The 23,150-nt window shown below is 62.1% G+C and overlaps 4 protein-coding genes across 4 annotated transcripts in view; 3 read left to right on the top strand and 1 right to left on the bottom strand.

The window, feature by feature from the left end:
• The window catches only part of BCAS3 (BCAS3 microtubule associated cell migration factor), a 703,975-nt gene extending 702,343 nt beyond the window's left edge, over positions 1-1,632 (top strand). The window contains exon 26 of the mRNA XM_058445347.1: positions 778-1,632. Coding sequence (XP_058301330.1) covers positions 778-926 — 149 coding nt within the window. The 3' untranslated portion in view covers positions 927-1,632. The remainder of the gene's footprint in view (positions 1-777) is intronic.
• On the bottom strand, positions 1,026-8,636 carry LOC131384398 (uncharacterized). The gene is made up of 5 exons (XM_058445349.1): positions 8,597-8,636; positions 7,998-8,527; positions 2,275-2,566; positions 1,535-1,941; positions 1,026-1,070 (listed from the first exon to the last, which is right to left on the bottom strand). The coding sequence occupies exons 1-5, from the start codon at positions 8,634-8,636 to the stop codon at positions 1,026-1,028; spliced, it is 1,314 nt and encodes a 437-aa protein (XP_058301332.1).
• Positions 8,448-18,189, top strand: TBX2 (T-box transcription factor 2). Its single transcript, XM_032162880.2, has 7 exons — positions 8,448-9,326; positions 10,440-10,707; positions 11,813-11,959; positions 13,148-13,224; positions 13,333-13,496; positions 13,931-14,565; positions 16,783-18,189. The coding sequence occupies exons 1-7, from the start codon at positions 8,932-8,934 to the stop codon at positions 17,233-17,235; spliced, it is 2,139 nt and encodes a 712-aa protein (XP_032018771.1). The 5' UTR covers positions 8,448-8,931; the 3' UTR covers positions 17,236-18,189.
• A 1,049-nt stretch (positions 18,190-19,238) lies between these two features.
• Positions 19,239-21,255, top strand: LOC116474315 (putative uncharacterized protein LINC02875). Its single transcript, XM_032162726.1, has 4 exons — positions 19,239-19,427; positions 19,599-19,748; positions 20,166-20,342; positions 20,443-21,255. The coding sequence occupies exons 1-4, from the start codon at positions 19,239-19,241 to the stop codon at positions 21,253-21,255; spliced, it is 1,329 nt and encodes a 442-aa protein (XP_032018617.1).
• Positions 21,256-23,150: the final 1,895 nt, after the last annotated feature.

Below are 23,150 nucleotides of genomic sequence, written 5' to 3' on the forward strand. Positions count from 1 at the left end.
ATGCAGGGCCAGGGAGGCAGAGGAGGAGGAGGGCGGGACTCCCTGCCTGCCCTTCAGGTTGATGCTGAGGGGCCTCCAGGAGACTTGGGGCCTAAGAGGAAAGGAGAAAGGAGGCGCTTCAGGCAAACAGGGACCCTCTCTTCCTTGGAACAGGCCCCTCTCAAACCAGGCATCCCCTCCCAGGGAAACAGGACACTTGCTAGGAGGTGCCAAAGATGAGCCAAGACCTGGCCAGCAGACGGACTGTGTGGGTGAGCATGAGTGAATGAGTCAGTGGCAAAGCCAGGCAGAAGCTCCAGGCACAGGCAGGGCAGGAGAGAGGTGGGGACAGATCAGGCCGGGATGCTGCAGGCCCTCCTGTGTCCTGGCTTCTCCCCACCTGCCTCCCCTGTAGAGCCGGGACAGAAGGCACTGTGGAGTTGGGGGCATGCTGGCTGAGCATGAGTGTGTGCAGGCGTGAGTACGGGCTCGTGAAGAGCTGTGTCGTCCACACACATCCTCAGAGTGGCTGTGCTTCGGGCCTAAAGGGCTTCCTGCAACAGGGAGACCGTGCTCTCACACCAAAGTCAGCCAGCCAGGGGGCTTTCCCACCCCTGGCTGAGCCTTCCTGTGACCTGAGCTGCCCCCTGCCCATCCAGGGAGCAGGCGGGGATCCCCCTGCAGAAGGACACAAGTGAACCCAGAATGGTGCCTCAAGGCAGGCAGCCTGGCCCAGATGGTGCCCCCACTCCCCAGACCCAACTCTAACCAGGCCTGGCCCTCTCCTGTGTCTTGCAGAACTTCAGCGAGAGGGAAGCATCGAGACTCTGAGTAACAGCTCAGGCTCCACCAGCGGCAGCATACCAAGAAACTTTGATGGCTACCGATCTCCGCTGCCCACCAATGAGAGCCAGCCCCTCAGCCTCTTCCCGACTGGCTTCCCGTAGGTACCAGCAACCTGCTTCTGACTGGCCAGCCCCCTCCCCTGCTGGAGGAGGGGAGAAGTCCCGCTCTGGTCCTACCCTTCAGTCTCTGCTCTTCCTTCATCAACCACCTTCCCCAAGCTTAGTGACAGCAGCCGCCCGTCCTACCTGGATGGAGAAGAGACCCTTCTCCAAGCACCTCAGCGCACCTGCCCTCTGCCACACCTGTCGGTGGAGGCTGTGGCCAGGAGAGACTACAGAAGCTCGGTCCCTGTGTATGTTTGCATATGACATCCTGCATTGGATCCGCTTTTGTATTTTTTAACCATACCCACGGTGGGGTGGGTGGGGGGGGGGCCTGGAACAGTGACCACATCTGGGGGCCTGAGTGGGGACAGAGTTGATGGTCCACCCGGCCATCTTGACCCTGAGTGGACAGTCACAGCCTCAGCTCATGTCTGGCTGTGACACACACTGCCCCCAGCTTCCCTTGGTCAGCCCCACTCCAGCACGGGGTGAACGGAGGCCCAGAGTACTAAGGAAGGAGGAAGGGAGGAGATGCCTCTTTTTCCTCCTTTCTTTCCCCATCTGTTCATGGGAAGTTTGTCTTTCTTATCTTTAAGCCCCTTTACCCTGGTCCTGTGCTGATCAGTGAAGGAAACCGTGGTTACTGAGGCCCTGTCGAAAAGTGCACGTCTTGTCCAATAAATCACGCTGCAATTGGTGTCCATCCCTGAGTTGCTGGGGTCAGGGTCCTCTCCAAACGCTGAGCAGAGTCCTATGGCCTGAGTGCCCCGGATCCCAACACCTCCTTTCATGTGCAACTTGGGGGCAGAAGGAGTCAGTGGAGGATTGGAATGGGAAGAACTTTTGTCCTGGAATTTGGACGGGGCTTGATTTAAGCCCATTCTGCATGCATCTTGATTTAAGCCCATTCTGTAAGCCTCTTGACTGTTACCAGAGGCAATGAGTTCTTGGGGTACCACGGGGTTGGACCCTCCTCCCTGGGGAACAGGGCTTGCCATGTGCTGGTGGGTTGCTGTCGGGGGAGAGTCTGGCAAAGCCTTATCTGGGGGGCACCTTGTTGTAATTGCCTCTCTTTTTAAACTCAGAAGATGGAAGGGTGGTCAGGTGAAGGTGGGTATCTCATGAAACCTGGCTGGAAACTTCAGATGACAAGTTCCTGATTTTGTCCCCCCGCCCCACCACCACCACTTCTGGACCTAAAGTAAGTGGCAACAAGGAGACGGGAACAGAGAGAAAAAATGGTGTGTTGAGCAAGAAGGAGACGAATGCTAGTCCTTTGCCCCCTTCTCTGGCCCACACTTCCCAGAGACCCCAGGGAGGCCTTGGAGAATGGAAGGAAACCCACAGAGCCAGGTGTGCTTTGGGGTAAAGTTTAATGGAACAGCCATAGAAAAGTTGAGTTCACAAACAGGCCTTCCCATGCAACTGTCCAGCCAGACCTGGGGCAGCTCCTGGGACCCTGCCCCCTTCACACACACCCATCCCATCCATGGTGCCTGAGAGGCCTTCATCTTCAGTTCCCTCCACCAGATCAGTTGGGGACAGAGGTGGAGGGTTGTTGAATCACACCAGGATCTGTAAGCTAAGAAGATGATCCTGCACAGGGTGGCGTAAGCCAGTCCCTCCTGCCTGAGCACCTGCAGGGCGAGAAGTCACATGCCGGACTGAGGCATGCTTGGGAACACTAGCCTGGCCCCAGCAGTAGGGGGTGCTGGAGGAGCTGTAGCTTTTCCCCATCTTGCTGAATTATTGATGGGCCTGGCACTGCCCCTACCCCCAGCTACAGCCATGTTTCAGTCAAAAAGGGACAAGGAGCAGAGCGCTACCAGGCTACGTGTGCGTGCTGCCCATGGCCTGTCTTCCCGGGGATGGGTTCAGCTGCCCTAGGAAGCATGAGCCCCTCTGAAACCACCCCAGGACACGTGGATGTGGCAGAGACCTTGCTACCAGGGGCTCTCTCAGCCATTCAGGGAACTGGCTGGCAGCTTACAGAGTCAAGAGTCCTCCCTGGCCCGGCCCTTCTCCTCCAGTGGGGGCAAAACAGCTGTGGCCTCCCCCAGGCAGGGAAAGTAGTGGGTGTAGGGCTGGACTTGCAGGCTGAGCTTGCAGGACAATCTGGTTATTCATCTGCTTGAAGTCAGGGCAACTCTTTGAGTATGTGGGGGAAGGGTGAGGATAAGAGAGACCAGATAAGCTGGCCCCACAGCGGCTGCCACTGGAGCTCAGGTTATCAGAAAGGCCTTGGGCCTGGCCTCCGGCTAATTGGGGAGGTTATGGAGCCTGCCATAGCCTGTAATCAGCTGGAAGTGAGAGCTGGGCCCCAGGGTTGGGGACCTTACTGGCCACTGGCCCCAGAGCAGCCGCTTCCTATCCTCTACAGATAACATCCAGGGCAATCTGGGACTCACCCCCAGCCCCAGCAGACCTAATGGTGGCATCACCTGGGAGGCGTCAGAACAGGAATCAAACTGTGGCTGCTCAGGGGACCTTTAGGAATCCATGTGACCTCCCGATTCTCTCAGCACTACCTGGTCAACGGGCAGCTTTACTACAGACTTCCTCTCAATTTGATGAAGGAAAAATATCTTCATGATCTGGAAAGAGGCCGGTGGGAGCCAGCGTGGCAACTGAAGGAGCAAGAGTAGTCTAAGATGAGAAAAGGCCGGGTGGGCCTGAGGCCACTTCAAGCACACAAGCTCAAACACCAGGGCCAGCCCCTCTGTAAAGCAGCAGAGAGGCCAGGCCAGGCAGCCACCAGTCTGGAAGTGGATATGGTTTCTCAGTGGTAATTTTTTATTTTCACAATTCAGGGACTCATGAAACTAGAAAGTACCTGAGAGTTCTGTTCGATCCTCATTTTTTGGCAGATGACAAGCAAGCCTGAACCCCAGAGAAGGGCAGGGCCTTGCCCAGGGTCACAAAGTCACACGCCTAGTGAGCCGATCCCTGTCTGCACCTGGCTGCTTCACACCCTGGCCAGTTCCCTTACAGGGACCCAAATCCGAACTGACCTCCCTGTCCTGTGCCCCTATCCCATCCAGGACACTGACCCCGCTGATCCCCATCTGGACTCCATCAGGCTTCCTGCCCGGGCTGAGAGACTGAATTTGCAGCTGCTCCCTTGCCCCTGTGTAGCTGGAAGGCAGCCCTCCCACTGCAGACCTAGAACTGGAGGCTCTAGAGGCAAAGGGACAGTGCATCCTGTATGTCTCGAATTCAGAGCAAGAGCCCAGGGGAGGGTGGCAGCCCTGGCATCTCAGGATCACCTTGCTGTAGGAGCAGGGGTAGGCAGCTCAGCAGCACCGGCTTCTTACGAGTGGGTTTGGACTTGCTCTCTTTAAGGTCCCAGGGTCCCATCCCAGCTCTGCCACCAGCAGGTACGTGGCCTTGGGTACATGACTGCATGTCTGGGATTCAGGGTCCTCATGTGTATAGGAGGGAGTGGTGGGGAGAGAGCAGCATGCCCTTCCCGAAGGCGCGACAGAGCAGAAGCAGGCAGAGGGGAAGCTGCGGGTCCACAAGGCAAACCCGTGGTTCGAGGGGAAGTTGACAGCCAGGCCAGATGCGCCTTAGCAGGAATGGGAAGGGCGGAGGCAGCACAGCTGGAGGCCGGATTGTGACACGCTGTCACTGCGCTGCTCCGGGGAATCCCAACCCGCTCCTTGCGAAAGCGTTTCCGAACGCGAACCCAGAGCCTGTGAGCGCGCCGGCAACCCCCACTCCCCGCCCGTCGCAGGTGGGCCCGTCCTAGGGGTTCTTCCTGCGCTCTACCCCGTCTCTCAAGCCACTCAGTCGATCGCCCCGTTCACGCTCCCGTGATCCCAGACATCCATAACCATGATCTCGCCTCCATGCACATCCAACGCACGAAGGTTCACAGACGCGCACCTCACTTCTGCGGACCAGGTGTCTCAAGCGTACAGCCGCCACCCGCGGAACCGCGGCCCCGGGCCAGTGAGTCGTCTGCAGCTCCCCGGGTTACGGGATTCCCCAGAACTCTGGGAAAGTCACCTTAAGTCCATCGGGGATGCGGCCTTGGTTCTCGGCCGCGTGATCTCGCCCTTAGGTGCAGAACGACGCCCTCCCCGGGCCCACAGCTGCCAGGCTGGGCCTTGCCCTCGCATCCGCCGGGAAGACCAGGGACTGGGCCACACAGGCCGTGGCTGCGGAGACGCTTCCTGGGGCCACCCCGCGACCAGGAGGGAGTCGAGTCACACGCTCTCCCCGCGTCCCCCGCCCCATCCCAGCCAGTTGGCCCGATACCGCGCGGGATAATTGGGACGGGAGGTAGGCGACGGGCGGGCGGCGGCTCCAGAGAGACTGCGCGCCTGTCAGCGGCAATTTGTTTAAGTGGACGGGACGGACCGGGCCGCTGCGGGCTGGGGTCACCGAGGCCGCGGCCCCCACCCCAACCAGACCTGGGACCGCGGGGGAGCCCGGCCCGGCCGCTAAACCGGGCTGGCTGGCGCCAGGGCTCCGGGAGGTGCGGTCCGGCGGGGAAGCCGTGATGGGAAGCGACTCTGTCCAGGGAGTGTCCTTCACCCCCACACTCCCCACGTCCAGGCAGTGACCGACGGCCCGGCGGCACCTTCACAGCGGGCCCATAGCACGGGGCCACACACGTCCCCTGAGCTTAGCCTGGGCACATTCGTCTGCCACCGAGAGCTTAAGCCAATCTGCAGCCCGGGCCCCGTCACTCGGACGCACGTCCGTCGTCCGCTCTGCCACGCGGCCGCACAGCCCGAGCTTCCTGCTGCCCACTGCCCGCGGGCTCACGTAACCCCGGCCCTGCACACAGAGGAGGAAGCGGCGGGGACCCCCTGCCACCTCCGAGGCTCAACCCGGGGAAGGTCCCAGCGGTGCCCCTTAACCCTGCGAGAGGTGACGGGGCCAGAGGACGGAAGGGCAGCCACGCCAGGCTCAGGACCGCGGCCCCACCCGGCCCAGGCCGTCCCCGCTCCCGCCCCCTTTCACTGTTGCGGGAAGCGCGGGGAGCACAGACCGCGCGCCACCAGCCCAAGCCCGCCCGACGCCCTGGCCAGAGACCGCCTGCGAGAGGGAGGGGCGGCCGAGCGCGCGTCCCCCGCCTGTCTGCGGGACCCGGCCGATGCGAAGTGACAGGGGCCGGAGCTTTGTTGTGGAGCCTCGGCCGCCTGGCGCCAGCCGCCCCCGCCCGCGCCCTCCCCCTCCAGCCCCGGGCGGCCCGCGAGGCGCCCCCCGGGGCCTCTTAAAGGAACACGCACACTCGGGCCCGGGGACTCAGCCAGGGGCGCGGGTTCCTGGGAAGGGGGATGGGGCCGGCCTAGGCGGGGGAGGGGCCCAGCGGAGGCCGCACGGCGCCGCTCCAGGGCCGCCCAGGCCTCCCCAGCGCCAGCTTTCGATGAGCCTCGGGCATTCCTAGCTGGAGAGTTTGGCTGGGGGTCGCTACAGACTCTTCAGTGCGGCTGCAGCAGGACCTTGTGGTGATTGCGGGACCGCGGGGCGGGGCGAGTGGTGGGATCCTGGCCCGGACAGAGCCCCGGAAAGCCAGAGGGAAGGTCGATGCCACTGTAGGTGGGGTCGCCGTCCCCAGATGCAGCCGCCGCACTGTCGCCGCCAGGTTTCTCGGTCAAATAACCCAGGCCTGAGTGTTTCAAACTCTTCAGGCCTCGGACCCCTGGACCAGCTATGGATGGACTAATGAAATGGACTAACGTCTAAAACGCACACATTTAGATGTGCACATACTCTTACAAGGACAAAAGTATGTGTCTATACACACACACGACTTTGCAAATGTATTCACGGATTCCTAGGCCGGTACCTGGGTTACCGGCTAAGGAAAGCTGCCCTGGTTATTATCTGGTCACCTCACCGGCTGCGCAAACGTGTCCCCAACGGGTCCCTCCCCGAGGGGCCACATCTCGCCTAAGGTGGAGCCGGCAGGTATTTGCCTGTGGAAAACTGCAATGGATCCTGCCCCGTCTGCGTAGACTGCGCAGCGCGGAGTCAAAGATTCGTTCTGGCCAGAGAGGAGGTACTAAGAGAGGTGCGACCCAGCCAAGAACGAGGTCGTGGAGAAAACCCTGTGGGGGCGGCGCTCACATGTGCGGTGATGAGGAGTTGTGAGGGCCCTGGGGTCGGTCCCGAAAAGTAGGGAAAACGGTCGCAGAGCCAAACTGCTTCCGCCGGTCCCGAATCCGCACTGCCAGGAGAGATCCGGCCTTCAAACGCTGCTCCCAACGTTCAACAACGAGGTGCCCTGCGACCGGTGTACGCAGCGGGCGGGCGCCTGCATGGGTCAGTGTTGGATGTGGGATGTACGCGCCCACCACGCTGTTGTACGGGTGGGAATGTCACCCGTGGCTAGTGCATGCTCTGTCTTTTCCTTCAGAACACGACCTTCAGGAATCAGCCTGAGTTTTCGCGCCCGAGCCCGACTGGAAGCAGGTGCGTGGTCGCTTCACTCTCCCCGTGCACACCTTGAGTTACAGCTCTCGCTGCGCACAGAGGGCACCACACGGGGCCCGAAACACACACACACACACACACACACACCACTTCATGGGGGGGTGGAACTGGGGCTGCCGGAAGACAGAAGCCGAAGACTGATCACGGAAGAGGGGGCTTCAATCACAGGTGCTCGCAGACACCCCAACTTCCGCACGCGTTACTCAGCACTTCTTAACTTAGGAGACGTGCGCTTCCGAGAGATGAGAACAAACTAAAAAAGTGGTTGGCAGGGCGAAGAGAGGAAGCCGGTATTTCGGATGAAGGAGACTTTCGTCTCCGGTACCGGATAGGGCGAAAATTCGTTGGGTCGCGGGTGGAGAATCCGGGGTCCGCCCGCGCAGTGCCGCCCTGTGCTCAGCGAAAGGTGCGCTCACCTTCCTAGCCCCGAGGACCCTCTCCTCCCGGCCGCTGGAAAGCTCAGGGCGGGGCCCGGGCCTGCGGAGAACTCCAGGTTCCTTCCGAGTCTTCCGGTGAAGGCGGGCGCGGGTAGGGGGTCCCCACATTTTCCCAGCGCAAGGCCGCGTCCCGCTCCCTCCCGCGTCGGCCCCAGCAGGGCTCGGCCATGGCTCCACTCACCAGCTCCCGCCACCTGGGATCCGCTCCCGGACCTCGGCCGCCCGAGCCTCCCGACTCGCCCGCCCACCGGCCTCGCTTTCCAGTGCCTGCTGTCTCTTTCCGGGGCGCAGGGACCCCCAGGCGGCGCCACGACCGGGAGCTGGGTCGGAGGCCAGGCTGGGGCTCGGACACAGAGCGGCCGGGCCTCCAGGCGCGGGAGAAGGAGGGCGCCCCCTCTCCTCTCGGGGTCGTGTCAATGCTTTGCACTTGGGGCCGGCGTGCGGCTGCGGGTCCTTCCCCAAGGCCCCGGGACCCGGGCTCCCCTCGCCTCAGGCCCTTTCGGCGGGTCAGGTCGGCCCTCCGCGCTCTCCAGTCCCGCGCAGGCAGCCGCAGGCGCGGGCGGGCGGTGGGGGCCGGGGCAGGAGGAGGGGTCTCGGGGCCCGGCGGCCCGTCATTGGTTAAGATTTTATTCTGTTGACATGTTTTCTTACTGCTGAGGCTTCCGACACCTTCTCCCAGGCCCCCCCCTCCCGGCCGGAGCTTGGCCTGAGCTGTCAAAACCCCGCCCCCGGAGACCCACAATTGGTCCAAAAAGCGTAAAATCAGCAATCAAGGGGGGCCTGGCTCGTTAGCGCAGGGGATCCGAGCTGGGCAGGACATGTGAGATAGTCACAGTTTTCCAGAGATCACGACAAGATCTAACCAGTCGCGCGTGGTCCCCGGCGCCGGAGCGGGCCAGCCCAGCCCAGCCCAGCCCGGCCCCGCGCAGAGCCCCCGCCGCCCCCGCGCACAGAGCCCGGTGCCCCTTGCGGTGCGCCGGACGGGGAGCCCGGAGGAGCAGCTGCTGCGCCCGCCACCCGGGTCGTCCGTCCTCCGCGCGCGCCGCCGCCCGGGCCGGGGGTCCGAGCCGCGCGCCCCCGGCCCCGGCCCCCGGGCGCCTGGGCCGGATGTCCCGATGAGAGAGCCGGCGCTGACGGCCAGCGCCATGGCTTACCACCCGTTCCACGCGCCACGGCCCGCCGACTTCCCCATGTCCGCCTTCCTGGCGGCGGCGCAGCCCTCCTTCTTCCCGGCACTCGCGCTGCCGCCCGGCGCGCTGGCCAAGCCGCTGCCCGACCCAGGCCTGGCGGGGGCGGCGGCCGCGGCGGCGGCGGCAGCAGCAGCGGCCGAGGCGGGGCTGCACGTCTCGGCACTGGGCCCGCACCCGCCCGCCGCGCATCTGCGCTCGCTCAAGAGCCTGGAGCCAGAAGACGAGGTGGAGGACGACCCCAAGGTGACGCTGGAGGCCAAGGAGCTGTGGGACCAGTTCCACAAGCTAGGCACGGAGATGGTCATCACCAAGTCCGGGAGGTAGGGCTGCCGGCGGGCTGGAGGGCGCGCGGGCGAGCGGGCGGGCTGGGGCACGGGACCGCACGGATCAGAGCAGAGCCGGGGACTCCCGGCTCCCGGCTCCCGGCTCCCGCCTCCAGGCTCTGGCCCTGACGCCACGCTTCGCTTCCACGGACAACCAAGTTGACTTTTCTCGTTTGGCACCGGAGCGATTTTTTTTAAACGAAAACGCTAAAATCCTCCGAAAGAAATAAAACGAAAACATACTGCTAAAGAATAGCCCCAATCGTTCTGAGTCCCAGCGCAGAGGAGGCCCCGCGGCTTGACCCTGGCGGTCTCCTCCGCCCCGCGCTCTCGCTCTTCTGCGTCCGGGTCCGTCTCCGAGCTCGGGGGAAATTCAGCCTCTCCCAGACTCTGCTCCGACCCCCGAAGCCCCTAGTGGGACCTGCGCCCAGCTAGCCCCAGGCCGGTCGCTCGGTTCCTGGCAGCGAGCCCCGGGTCAGCCGAGCCCTCCGCCTCACCGGGCTGGGAGCCCTTTCTCAACCGCGGGCATCCGAGCCCTGGACTCATCTGCCGCCCCAGGCCTTAAAGCCTGAAGAAAGCCACAGCCCCGGCCCCTCCACCCTTCGACTCAGCCACCGAGAATCCAGGCCTCGGGTTCACCCTCTTCCCCCGAACTGCACGGCCAGGATGTCTTATCAGGCTCTGTAGCCCAGTTCCCAATACAAACATCCTCCAAATTTATTTCTGGGAGCTTCCGTCCCAAGTGGGTATTTCCCCTGAACGAATTTCGGGGAGATTCAGGAGAAGCGAGAATATTTCTAGAGGGCCTAGACTTCTCTCCTGAGCATCAGCTTTCATCTCAGATCAGGGAGAAAGAGGGTCCCCAGATCTGAGCACAAGGCCTAAGGGAGGCCGTTTAAGAGAGGGTCTGACAGGCAGAAATGGCATCTCCTGGGAGCAACAACCACAGGTGGGGGCTTCCGGGCAGTGATGAGAGGGCAGAGTAGCCGACCACAGGGGAAACAGCCAGGCGGCAGCGGTGTGCGCAACGAGGAGGGATAAAGAGGAGAGGGGTCCTCGGACCTAGAACAGCCGGTTCCAATGGCATCTCCTCCCTTCCCTCCCTCCCAGGCGGATGTTCCCCCCCTTCAAGGTGCGAGTCAGCGGCCTGGACAAGAAGGCCAAGTACATCCTGCTGATGGACATTGTGGCCGCTGACGATTGCCGCTATAAGTTCCACAACTCGCGCTGGATGGTGGCGGGCAAGGCTGACCCTGAGATGCCCAAACGCATGTACATCCACCCAGACAGCCCGGCCACGGGGGAGCAGTGGATGGCCAAGCCTGTGGCCTTCCACAAGCTGAAGCTGACCAACAACATCTCTGACAAGCACGGCTTCGTGAGTGTTGGGGCAGGGTGGGGACGGTGCAAGAGATTGTTGACCCAGCACTGCAGCTGAGCAGGAAAGCAGGGCGGCAGGATCTCCCAGGGGGAAGCGCCGGGCAAGCCCCCAGAGTGCCCCTGCCCGGGTCACTGCCCTGTGGCCTACGTGGGCTGGGCCTGGGCCCCAGGGCTCTCCTCTGCCAGCCTGGGAAATGGTGGGGTCGGTGGCTGGCAGCTCACAATCTCAGTTCGTCAGGCCGTGGAGGGCCCCTCCTATGGTCAAGAGGGAGGCAGGTGCTGCCAGGACTGGGTCTGCAGTGCTGGGCCACGGAGGTCACCCTGCTCTTGGCCTGTAGGTGCCAAGCTTGGAAGACCTGCCCATGACCTCAACTTGTCCATCACCTTTCTGCCAAGACCCGCGTCCCTGGCCCTCCCCCAAGACTAGGGGATTTAAAAGTTAAACCACCCTCCCCACCTACCCCCCAGCCTCCCTAAGACCTTTCCCTCCTCCCACAGGCAGATGCCCAACTAGAAGGAGAGGGTTTGGGGGTTCTCTCCATTTATGCCTGAGCAAGGCCCCAGCGAACGGGGGGTGGTGTTTCATAGGGCAAAAGGAACTGCCCATTCTGAGGTAGGGCAGTTGGTGAGCCCCCGAAGGTTGGAATCTCCTCTCTGTGGGGTTAGGGGGCTTACCAGTGCCAGAAAGGAAGAGAGTGTTAAGAGTGGAATTGTAGGGCTCTGTTTTGTTTTATTTTGTTTGGATTTTCTTTGGGGGGAGGGGTCGTTGTTGTTTTTGTTTTGTTTTGTTTCGTTTCGTTTTTACTCTGTCTCATTTCTGTTTCCAACCGGGAAATATTTTTTTAATGGCAAGAGAAAGAGAAGCTGTGAAAAAAAAAAAGCGAGAGGAAAAGTAGAAGAAAAAGAAATAAGGGTGAGAAAAGAGCAGAGACAGGAGAAAATGGGGAAGAGGAAGAACCGAGAGAGAGAGAGAGAGAGGGAGAGAGACAGAGGGAGACAGAGACAGAGACAGAGAAGTGGAGAGGAAGAGGTCAGGTACCCAAAGAATAGAAAAGCTGAGGCCGAGGCTGGCGGCTGCCGGCTGACCCCCACCCTCCCCGCAGACCATCCTAAACTCCATGCACAAGTACCAGCCGCGCTTCCACATAGTGCGAGCCAACGACATCCTGAAGCTGCCGTACAGCACCTTCCGCACCTACGTGTTCCCGGAGACAGACTTCATCGCCGTCACTGCCTACCAGAATGACAAGGTGCGCGCGGCGGGCGGTGGGCTCAGCCCCTGCACTGACGCCCCTCAACACGTGCAGGCCCAACCGTCCGTTCATCGCCCCCGAAGCCCCCCGCACGGGATCTGCGCGCTTGCGGCCCGCCCCCTAGCACCGAGCCTCGCATCCGCACGCGCAGCACCCATGGAAGTCCTCAAGGCGCCCTCTCAAGCCCACCGCGCGCACACACAGGCTCCCCTGGGGCGAGCGAACAGCTGGGCCCTCGTTCGGGTGGAGATGTTTACTTAGCAATTAGCTGAGTCTCCGGGCCCGCGCTGACATTTTTACATTTTATTCGTTTATTTCTTGGCTCGGGAATGAGAATGTAAACGAAGAGAGGGCGCCCGAGGCAATCTGCCCAGGCTGTACCGATGCTCAGAACCCGGGGCCCAGTTTTCACTCTCTCGGGGGAGCCAGAGGGTGGGACAGGTGACACAGCCCCGCAAAGCACCCCTGGCTAGTGCTCTGGGTCAGTCCAGGCCCCAGACCCCTTGGGAGGCGCTTAGAGAATTTCCTTACAATCAAAGGGCTTTTTCTGTTTGCGGCTTCTCCACCCTTGTTCTAGTGGGGCAGAGCATCAACCCTCTAGGCCTGTGCCCTTGTGCGCCACTGTCGAGTGAAAGAGAGGGTATGAGTGTCCGTGCCGGTCGTCGTGGCTTTGTGAACCAAGGTGTACGCTGGGCTGTGCGTGCTCCGTTTGGGGTGTGTTGGATACCTGTGGAGGCGTGTGAATTCGTTTGGTTCTGTAGGCGCTTGTTCTGTCTGTGCACACTTGCGTGTATGCGGGCCCGTGAATGTGATTTGGCTTTGGGTGTACCTGCAGCCTTGCGTGTGAACTGTAGTCTCAGTGCGCGCCTGCTCGGGTGCGGAGTCGTTTAACTTGCGCAAGCCCGCGGGCGGGTGTGGATGCTTGGGCTGGTTCCGACACTGCGGCACTGCTTTAGGCCTGTGTGGGCCTGTCTAGGGATAATTCCTCGAATGAAGTTTTTGGAGGACAGACCCCGTCGCTTTCCGCGAGGCCCTCCCACCGGCGTCCCATCCCAGGCGGGTGGGTACCAAGTGGACGCTCCCCGGGTCTTCCCTCTGCGGCCAGCAGCCGCTGACCTCGGGGTGCCCCCGACCAGGCTGGAAGAGCCAAGGCCTGACTTAGCGCCGCCCCCTTGGTCCCCGCAGATCACACAGCTGAAGATCGACAACAACCCCTTTGCCAAGGGCTTCCGGGACACCGGGAACGGCCGGCGGGAGAAAAGGTGAGGGGGCGAGGACAGCAGCCCTGTGGCGGGTGCCCGCGGGAGCAGCGAGCAGGAGGGATGGAGGGATGGGCTCCCAGCTGACCTGGTTCCTCCGCTCATCCCCAGGAAGCAGCTGACGCTGCCGTCTCTGCGCTTGTACGAGGAGCACTGCAAACCCGAGCGCGATGGCGCGGAGTCGGACGCCTCGTCGTGCGACCCTCCCCCCCCGCGGGAACCACCCACCTCCCCGGGCGCAGCGCCCAGTCCCCTGCGCCTGCACCGGGCCCGAGGTGAGGGTCGGACCGGAGGAGGGAGAGGGAGTTGGGAGGGGGGGTGGTCCTCAGGTCGCTGGGCTGGTCTTTTGCTGAGCCACCCGCTAATCTGAAAGGCCAGGAAGCAAACGTCAGCGAGTGTCTGGGGTGGGGTTTCCGTCCCGGGACTCCCCTACGAGGGCGGTCCCCGGTAGCCAGAAGATCCGGCCGGACTCCGAGCCTGGCCCCTTGGGCGCCGTGTAATTCTATGGCTGTAGGGTTTCCTCTCAAGGGCTGGGTTCCTTCCACTGTAAATCTGGGGTCTTGGATTAGGTGACCTGCAGCTGCCCCTTGCCCGACTCCAGCAGCTCCTCCGACTCGGCCTCCCCGAGAGCAGCCCTTCCCGAGTGTCCCTGATGCTGCTCGTCGGCCTCCGCCCAGGCCCCTGTAATCCGCGCGCCCTCTCCCCGCAGCTGAGGAGAAGTCGTGCGCCGCGGACAGCGACCCGGAGCCTGAGCGTTTGAGCGAGGAGCGTGCGGGGGCGCCGCTAGGCCGCAGCCCGGCTCCAGACAGCGCCAGCCCCACTCGCTTGACCGAACCCGAGCGCGCCCGGGAGCGGCGCAGTCCCGAGAGGGGCAAGGAGCCGGCCGAGAGCGGCGGGGACGGCCCGTTCGGCCTGCGGAGCCTGGAGAAGGAGCGCGCCGAAACTCGGAGGAAGGACGACGGACGCAAGGAGGCGGCCGAGGGCAAGGAGCAGGGCCTGGCGCCGCTGGTGGTGCAGACAGACAGTGCGTCCCCCCTGGGCGCCGGACACCTGCCCGGCCTGGCCTTTTCCAGCCACTTGCACGGGCAGCAGTTCTTTGGGCCGCTGGGAGCCGGCCAGCCGCTCTTCCTGCACCCTGGACAGTTCACCATGGGCCCTGGCGCCTTCTCCGCCATGGGCATGGGTCACCTGCTGGCCTCGGTGGCAGGCGGCGGCAACGGCGGAGGCGGCGGGCCTGGGACCGCCGCGGGGCTGGACGCAGGCGGGCTGGGTCCCGCGGCCAGCGCAGCGAGCACCGCCGCGCCCTTCCCGTTCCACCTCTCCCAGCACATGCTGGCATCTCAGGTAAGGCCTGTGACCCCGCGGCAGCGCCAGCGAGGGAGAAGGCCCAAGGAGCTGGCGGCGAGGCCAGCGGAGGGCCCGAGGGGTGCCAGGGTCGCTGGGAGCCTCTGGCAGGCAAGAACTCCATCCAGGGGAGGCCCCGGGATGCCCTTTAGGACACCTGGGTTCTGAGAGACGAGGACTGTGTTGTAAGTCCAGGGTCTGGCCAGGGCGCCGCTTCTGACTCCCGTGTGACCTTTGGCAAGTCCCTGACCCTCTCTGGGCCTGCTTCCTTCCCTATAGCCCCAGCGAGGAGTGCGGTGCCCATCGAGACTCTTCTGACCCTCACAGACCAGGGCCACCCCTGGCTTGTGAAGTCTTCTCTCCTGGCCTCAGGACATTTTTCTTGAGAAAAAAGACCTTTGGCTTCCTGTCCATTCTGAAAGGCTAAGGTGGCCAGACAGACAAAGGGAGGAGGAACATTTGCATTATTTTCTGGACAGTTGACCACCAGCCCTCCCAGAGATCTCTGGTCCCTCCCAGGCCTTCTATGAAATCCTCTGTCCTGGCGAAGGACAAGTCTGGTCTTTCCCCTACCTTGAGTTCCCAGCACCCCCAGCCACACATCAGGGATGAGAACTCAGCTCCTCAGGCCCCATTGAAATTCCGAGCTCCCAGGGGAGTGTTGATGAAAATGTGGCTGGGGCGCAGTAAGGAGATCCGATGGGGACAGTGGCCTCTTTGGTTGCTTGGGTGGAATATTCCCTGTGGAAAGATTTGGAATCTCTTCATTCATTTTCTTCCCTCTGAGGTTTCTGGCAAATGGAACCCCTGAGATCTTATCTCAAGGGAAGGAAAATAGCAGTTCAGGTCTGAGAAAGCTCCTTTGCTTCAGCAGCAAATATTTTAAAAGTTGGGTTGGGAGGGGGTTGGGAAGGCAGGCGATTCTGAAATGAGTTTTACACACAGCTCGGTGTTAGGGTGTGTGGAGTGTTTGAGGTATCACCATCACTCATCTGGGGCTCTGGGCTGGAAGGGAAGCCTCTGGAGAAAGTTCAGGGCCCAGAGGTTTAATCTGCACCCCTGATTATTTGTGTATGTGAATGCCTCCTCCCCAGACAAACTGGTATTGATCACCGGCATCACAGAGGTCATGAGGAAGTCAGGGCTTCTAGACACAGCCTGGCCAACAGGTGCATGGCCCGGGTGAGAATACCAGCACCTGGGAGGCATCCGTTGGTAGGGCTGCTGGTGGTTACATTCCCAGGCCAGTGCAGCCCATCCCAGACATCCGGTAGAGCCAAATCCCAAGAGAACCGAAGCCTCCCTCCTTCCTCCCAACCTGGGATGCCAGGTCTGAAATGCCCAGTGGGACCTGACTCTCTCAGGAGGGGGTATTTTCTCAGGCCTGAGGAAGCTGCCTCTTTTCTTCTTCCTGCTTGAGCCAGGCCTGAGGCTCCCTGGGAGCCCACCGCAATCATCAGCCCGCTGCCCTCCTCCCCATACCCACTGGCTCTGGGGAGTAAGCCATTATCTCAAAGGTCAGGCCGTGCACCAGCCAGACCTCATGAACTCAGGAAGATGCTTGTCCAGGAGTTCCTGGCTGCTGTGCCCTTCACAGGCAAAGACTGCATTCCTTCCTCAGCTGCCAGTGAGGTGCTGCCAGGCATTTGCTGTAGAACTTTCAGGCCAGTTTATGAACTGGTTGGCACCTGTGTCCTCCTCCTGGCCCAGGCAGGAGAACCATAAGCAGGCAGAAGGAGACTTTGCAAAGTGCCTTCCCCAGCGTGTGTGCCCTCTGCCCTTCAGAGCCTGCAGATAGGAGGGGTGGCGAGGACACTGTTCTCAATGAACAGAACCTCCAAGACACCCAAAGCTGCCTGTTTGCCACCTAGCCCTATGCCTGCCCCGTTTTCTCCCTCAAGGCCTTCACCCATGCTAGTGCAGTCACCTGGAATATCCTTTCCATTACCTCTGCTGTAATGCCCAGCACAGAACTTGATGGCAGGCCTTTGCATGGTAGCCTGAAGCGATCTCACTCTTCTAACTGGCTTTGGCCACAGGCACACTGGCTCATGCTTACCTGTGCTGCCTGTGGTTATAGTTATGCAAGTTGTGGTTTTACAACCCTAAAACAGCAGGGCACGGTGTCCAGGGGATAGCACTACCCCAGCACCCAGCCCACCTTCAGAAAGACTTCAGGCAAGATGTCTAACCCTTGTCTTGTTCTGTTTCTTCCAGGGAATTCCAATGCCCACTTTCGGAGGCCTCTTCCCCTACCCCTACACCTACATGGCAGCAGCAGCCGCAGCTGCCTCGGCTTTGCCTGCCACTAGTGCTGCAGCTGCCGCCGCCGCAGCCGCCGGCTCCCTGTCCCGGAGCCCCTTCCTGGGCAGTGCCCGGCCCCGACTGCGTTTCAGCCCCTATCAGATCCCGGTCACCATCCCGCCTAGCACTAGCCTCCTCACCACCGGGCTGGCCTCCGACGGCTCCAAGGCTGCTGGCGGAAACAGCCGGGAGCCTAGCCCCCTGCCCGAGCTGGCTCTCCGCAAAGTAGGGGCCTCATCCCGCGGTGCCCTGTCGCCCAGTGGCTCGGCCAAGGAGGCAGCCAATGAACTGCAGAGTATCCAGAGACTGGTGAGTGGGCTGGAGAGCCAGCGAGCCCTCTCCCCAGGTCGGGAGTCGCCCAAGTGAGGGGCTGCCCAGCTGCTCCCCTGCCACGCAGGCCACCCGGGCTGCCTGCCCCTGCTGCTTGGGACGTGTACAGCATAGAATGGGTATTTATTGAAATAAAGGAGAAAAGTGGGCTGCAGCAGCCGGAATAGAGCCTCGTCTGGCAAGTCGGGGCCTGGGACACTTCCCTGGGCCTCAACAAGGATCAGGCTGCCGGAAACACAGTCACTTGGGGGCTGCTGGGCTAGGTCCAGATCCGCTCCAGCGTCAAGGTGGCATCCGAAGGTGTCTCTGGTCTTCCAGCGAGGTGGGAGAGGCCTCATCCAGGGCCCGGCGGTCCCTGCAGAAGCCAGAAGGTGCAGGGGCCAGGGGTGGGAGCATCGGAGGGAGTCCCAGAGCCCTGGACCTTGGGCCTAGACCGCGTGAGAAAACTGGGTTGAGGGATGCTGGAACCAGTTACGACTGAAGTCAGTGTAGACCTGAGCTGGGAGGGAACCTGTTAAGTCTCCCCACCTCTTCCCTGAAGAGACAGGCCCCCCTCCCAGCCCTGGTCAACGGAGGGAGTGGCACTTCTCTGCCTTGAGTCCCCAGGGGGAAAAGAAAGATATTTATGAAATAAATGGTAATTTGTGTAAATAAGCTTTAAGGTTCCCAGAATATGCAAATTGGTATTAATTTATTCAAAGGTGTACATTGCTGTGTACATATATTTAGAGATTAACTCATACATTTAAAAATTTTTTTCATTTTACATGAGCATCTATATTGTACAGGGCTTGGGGGGCCCTTGGCTGCGGGAGAAGGCCCAGAACCCTGGAGGAGCCACCACCCCGCCGGCCCCCCCGACCCCTCGGCCCCTCCGCCCGGGTTTGGCTCCCCCGGCCCGCGGGCTCCACCTCAGGTTTTCACTTTTCGCCCCGGAGCGAGAACGAAACGACAAAAACGCGAGAAAACAATAAAACGCTACAAAGCGAAGTGAACGGCGCTGTGCGCTCTGTGGGTCGCGCGGGGCTGGGGCGCTGCACGCGCTCAAGGAGGGAGAGGTGGGGACAAAGGGCTGCGCGCCCCTCGCCCGGCGGCAGCTGCACTCCGGGGACGTCAGGGCGGCACGGCGGCAGGGCGGCTGGGGCGCTGGCGGAGCCGCGAGGCCGGGCTGCGTCCCAGGACGGGGCTGGGCTCCCCCTGCCGGCCGCTCTGGCCGCTCCGCGCAACGGGTCTGGGCACCCACCCGGGCCGGGAGGAGAGCAGCCGAGCAGCCTGGACTCCTGGCTTCTGACTCCCTTTCCGGGAAACCACACTGGAAACGCATCTCCTTTCAATGCTTCTGGGTGGGTGGGCTGGGAGGGTGGGTGTTCCATGTCCAACCTCTCCCTTCCGAGGGATTCGGCTGTGTCCCACCCCACCCCCCACACCGCCAAATATCGCTGAGCCTAGAATTCTTTCCCCTCTCTCTGCCTCCTGAACCTCGAAGACAAACATTTCCTCCGCGTCAGGGCTGTTGGCTAGAGTGGCAAAATCTGGACTAAAAGTTCCTACCTTAACTCTTCTATCTAAATCCCTCTTGGGAGAGTGGGGAGTGGGGTCAGTGGGCTATTTCCATTCCTGCCTCAGTTTCCCCTGTATAATAATGGGCTTGGCTGGGGTCTCTCCGGGGTCCAGCTGTGTCAGTCTCCATTAGGCTGGTCCTTTCCCGAGACCCACTCCTGCAAGAACAGCTGCCTCCCGCCCCGCGCCGGTGAGCTCCTCAGAGCCGCATCCTCCTTGCCCAGCTAGCAGGTGTCTCCAGCCCCCACTTCTACCAGTGGGTGTGGGGAAGGGGTGGGAGCTGGGCGGGCACTCCTTCCGCCCTGGGTCTGGTCGGTAACCGAGCACGCCACCTCCTTCCCAGTTCTCTCCTCTTTAAGCCTTGGGGACTCTGAACGCCCTGCCCCAACGGGCTGCCCACCTTGGGCACTGCACAGGGTGGGGCTTGGGGAGGGTGCTGGCTTCCAAAACACCAGGGACGTTGAGATGGAGGAAGGGTGATGGTGAAGGTGGAATGGACAGTTGGGCCCCCAGACGCCCAGGACGCCTTTGTGGGCCGATACATTTGCAAGGAGCGAGAGAGAGAGAGAGAGAGAGAGAGAGAACCAGGCCCGCCTCTTCAGGAGGGGGCTGCCCCCAGGCCACGCCGAATGCGGCTGGAGCGGGGAGGGGACTCAGCCAGTGCACGAGTGGGAGGTTGCAGTAGAACGTATCCCAACCCCAGAGGGTGGGTTCTGGCTTCCCTGCCTCAGACCAACCCGACGGGGACACAGAAGCCCGTTTTCCAGCCTAAATAGAAGCCCGTGGGCAGCACGTTTGTTGGAGGTCGCTTTGGGCTGAAACGCCTCTCATACTCCTAGAGGAGGGGCGAGTTTGCGTCCCGCGGCTTCTCAATTTCAGCAGGACATCAGGAGGGAGACGAAGAGTCGGCTGCAGGCCCGCGGCGGCCTACGTACAGGACTGCGGACACCAGGGGGCAGCACCGACCTAGGGTCGCAGGAGGGGTGCGGGTGCGGGCATGGGCGTGGGGGAGGCGGGGCGGCCTAGTCGCGGCCGTTTTTAGGCCGCGTCGTTGCTGCAGCAACCCGGGTGGGGTGGGATGGGACTCCAGGGCCTCGAGATCCCCCACCCACTCTCGCCGCCACCTCCCACCGCACATGTCCCCCTCCGAATCGCCCACCCGGCGCTCCGCGGGGCCCCAGCTGGTAGCCTGAGTGCGACTGCGGGAACCCGCGCCCGGCGGCTGGGCCTTGTCCCAGACAAAGGCTAGGCCACTCCCATATCCAATTAAGCCACCCTCCTCCCAGGCCTCCCAGCCCTCATTGTCCCCGGGGTCGCCAATTAGCCTAGGCGCCCCTCGTACCCGCCGCTCCGGTGCCGCAAGGCCTCAACCCTTCAGAGCCTGGCCCGGGTTCCTTGGACGGCAGAGCCGCCGGCACACGCGTGGCAGGAGGGCCTGTGCTGGGACGATGGCGATACCTGCTGGCGGCCTAGACTGTCGCCTCGGGCCCTCGCGTGTGGGGCGTGTGAGGTCTAAGGGGGAATTGTGCGTGTCGGTGTGGGGTGGCGCGTGCGATTCCCGGAGGAACTCGGAGATGGAGGGTGTGAGTGCGGGGGCTCCGAGAGACCCCTAGCGGCTAAGCCGCACAGATCCCAAGGCCCGGGGGACCTCATTTCCTCTCGGGTTAATCGGAATCTTCCGAGCCCTCAAGCCCTTCCTCCTCCACTCCCGCCGCTGCTGTGGAGAACCGGAGCCACCGGTGTGGCCTGGCCCTGCCCTCCCGAAGGGCGCAGCTCCCGGGCCCGCCTCCCCAGCCTGCCTTCCTCAGCTCTGGGAAGGACCCAAAATCCAGTCCCTCTTCCTCCCACTCCTTCGCTGTCCTTGGCCCCGAGGTGCGGAGCACCGGCGGTCAGGCGGGATCCCGCAGGAGGCCGAGCGCTCCATGCTCGCAGGACTGGGCGGCAGCGGAGGGAGCCCCCGCCCTCTTGGGAGGGAGCCCGGGCTCCGGGTCTCCTGGGCACCCTCCCGGTAGCGCCTTCGGGGTGGAGGCTGGTCGCCGGGCGCTGAATGTGTCCGAGCACGCCCGGGGCGGTTTTGCACTTGGACTTCCTTTTGGGCTCTCCGGAGGCGCATATCTGTTTCTCCTATTGGATGGGGCCGGGGACCCCGAACCCACTCCGGAAGCACCGATTTCCAGAGCTGACGGCCGCGCCTGGTTTCCCAGCGAGTCCTCTTGGCAGCTCCCGCAGCTCCCCGCCGGGAGCACGAGTGGGAGCAAACCCAGACCCCGCCCAGGCCTCGGGCCTCGGCAACTCCCCACAGGCCCACGAGATGGCGCTGCAGGCCAGGGCCCGGGCCGCAGCCTCACAGCCCGCCTAGGGCGAGGGCGGGAGATAGACTGCGGACCCCGGCAAGCCGGGAACGGAGGCACAGCCACCGACACATGCAGAGCCGGGTCCGGAGCCCGGCACAGGCCGCCGAGGGACCGAGGGACTCCGGGGCTGCGGACACACTGAGCGGAGGGCTTGAGGCTCGGGGTGGGGCCTTCTACCCTGCTGCCGGAACCGCCCGGCAGCGCCAGCTCGGCGATCTTCCAGGCTGCTGCAGACCCCAACCTGTCCTCTTCTGCGCGCCCGCGGGGCTGGGCCCTCGCGTTCTCTCTGCGGGAAGTGAGCCGCCGGCCTCCGGCCTCCTGGGCCCCTCCAGGAGGGGGCTGTGGCTGGGATCCGCAGCGCGCGGGGCGCACGGCCCTAGGAGCGCGGGGCCCACTCGACGGTGAGGACTTAGGGGCGGGATAGGGGAAGGATCGGCGGCGATCCAGCGCTCCTCCAGAGGAGAGGGCCCCCTCGGCTCCGACCCGCCCTCCTCACCACCCTCACCCGGCTCTTCAGGGCGGGGTCTTCAGGGTTGAGGGCAGGATGTGCCCTGTGGAGCTGCTCACCTAAGTTCCTGCCTCCGTAGGGGAGGCTTTGGGCTGCGTTATTCCAGCGGGAGGTGGTGGGGAGTGGGGAGGGCCCAGGGGTCAGCCTGAGAATCTCTCCCTTGGTTTAAAAGCCACCAGTGCTCTGGGTCAGGTCTGAATAGGAGGCTGGGGATGTAAGACCCGTTGGCTGGGGAATGCCAGAGTTGGAGGGGGTGGGACTTAGAAGCCTGTTTCCAGCTGACCCTTTATGTCCCCAGATGAGCTCTGGCACCCTCAGAGATTAACCCTACACACGTTTCCTAAGGGCACACGGCTAGAAAGCAGCCCGGTTAACACCAGTCGAGGATCATTTCCACTGCGATACAGTCACCGGTTGGGTGATGGGACCCAGGCCAGATGTTGTCCCTGCACTGGGCTCTCAGCTCTTTTCTCTTTCAAAGTACAGTGTAGCAGAGAATAGGACCAAATCTTTGGTGATTTAATAATTATCTACATGCTTATCTATGGCTGAAGCAGCTGCTTGGTAGGAAACTGGACAGGAGGTAGGTAGGTACAAGGTCGAACTCTGCCGCTAGAGCTGTGAGTGCTCTTCGAAAATGTGACTTTATTCTCTGGGCTGCAGAAGCCTCATCTGCAAAATAAGTAGTTTGGACTAAAGTCAAGTTGATCTGCAAATGGCCAATTGACCCGGGTCCAGTTCCCCCCCCTCCCGCCCCCAGCCTCAACTGCTTCAGAGAAGAGCCGCGTTCCCATTTAATGCTTGAGGAACCTGAGCCAGAAGGATAGGCGGAATCACAGACCTTGAGGCCCTTGGCCAGGATTCTTGGGGTGGGGGACTGGGTTGGTGGCCTAGATGAATTCCCAATTAGGAAATTGCATTCTAGGTCCCGGCTGCCTCCATTCCCTGTGGGGTGAAGTTGTCAGTCACAGCTTGGCCTTCCACCTCGAGCAAGCTGCTTTTGGAGAGATGCAGACTAGGGGGTTGTGGGTGGGGGGCGGGGGTGACTTTGGTGCCCAGCACTACAATTTGTTGACTGTGTGTGACTTCTCTCCAAAGAGAGACTCCAAAGAGAGAAAGGGATACCAATGAAGGCCATTCAGGCACCCATGTTTAAGGGGGTCCCCCAGGCTAATTTCTTACTTGCGAGGAAGCCTTCATGGCAGTCAATGCGCTTTCACATGTGGCCTCTCCCGGACCTTCACTGGCTGGGTGGAGACTATGAGTCCCTGTTTCACAGACGTGACATTGGGGTTCAGAGAAATGAAGTGAGGTGCCCAAGGCCATCCAGTAAATAAAGGATGGAGCTCTTTCACAATCCCTTGGGCCTGGCCCTTGGAAACTTTCGCTGATGAAGTGATGATGGGTGAGAGTCAGGCTTGCAGCAGGAAAAGGGCAAACAGGGCAGGGGAGGGAGTGCCCGGATGTCCTGGCCAGGAGGTGTGTCCGTGGGAGAAGCAGCCTGGCTCAGAGCCCAAGTCCAGCAGGCC

The sequence above is a fragment of the Hylobates moloch genome, unplaced genomic scaffold, assembly GCF_009828535.3.
Source record: "Hylobates moloch isolate HMO894 unplaced genomic scaffold, HMol_V3 SCAFFOLD_10, whole genome shotgun sequence".
Taxonomy (NCBI): Eukaryota; Metazoa; Chordata; class Mammalia; order Primates; family Hylobatidae; genus Hylobates; species Hylobates moloch.

Coding starts and splice junctions, on each gene's coding strand:
- TBX2 (XM_032162880.2), top strand. CDS start 8,932: ATGAGAGAGCCGGCGCTGACGGCCAGCGCCATGGCTTACCACCCGTTC. Junction 10,708..11,812: donor TCTCTGACAAGCACGGCTTC/GTGAGTGTTGGG, acceptor CCCTCCCCGCAG/ACCATCCTAAACTCCATGCA. Junction 13,497..13,930: donor GCGCCTGCACCGGGCCCGAG/GTGAGGGTCGGA, acceptor CTCTCCCCGCAG/CTGAGGAGAAGTCGTGCGCC.
- LOC116474315 (XM_032162726.1), top strand. CDS start 19,239: ATGGTGAAGGTGGAATGGACAGTTGGGCCCCCAGACGCCCAGGACGCC. Junction 19,428..19,598: donor GGGACTCAGCCAGTGCACGA/GTGGGAGGTTGC, acceptor TCATACTCCTAG/AGGAGGGGCGAGTTTGCGTC. Junction 19,749..20,165: donor GGGTCGCAGGAGGGGTGCGG/GTGCGGGCATGG, acceptor CTTGGACGGCAG/AGCCGCCGGCACACGCGTGG.
- LOC131384398 (XM_058445349.1), bottom strand. CDS start 8,636: ATGTCCTGCCCAGCTCGGATCCCCTGCGCTAACGAGCCAG. Junction 8,528..8,596: donor CCCCTGCGCTAACGAGCCAG/GCCCCCCTTGAT, acceptor GGGTTTTGACAG/CTCAGGCCAAGCTCCGGCCG. Junction 1,942..2,274: donor CCCAAAGCACACCTGGCTCT/GTGGGTTTCCTT, acceptor CTCCCCCGACAG/CAACCCACCAGCACATGGCA.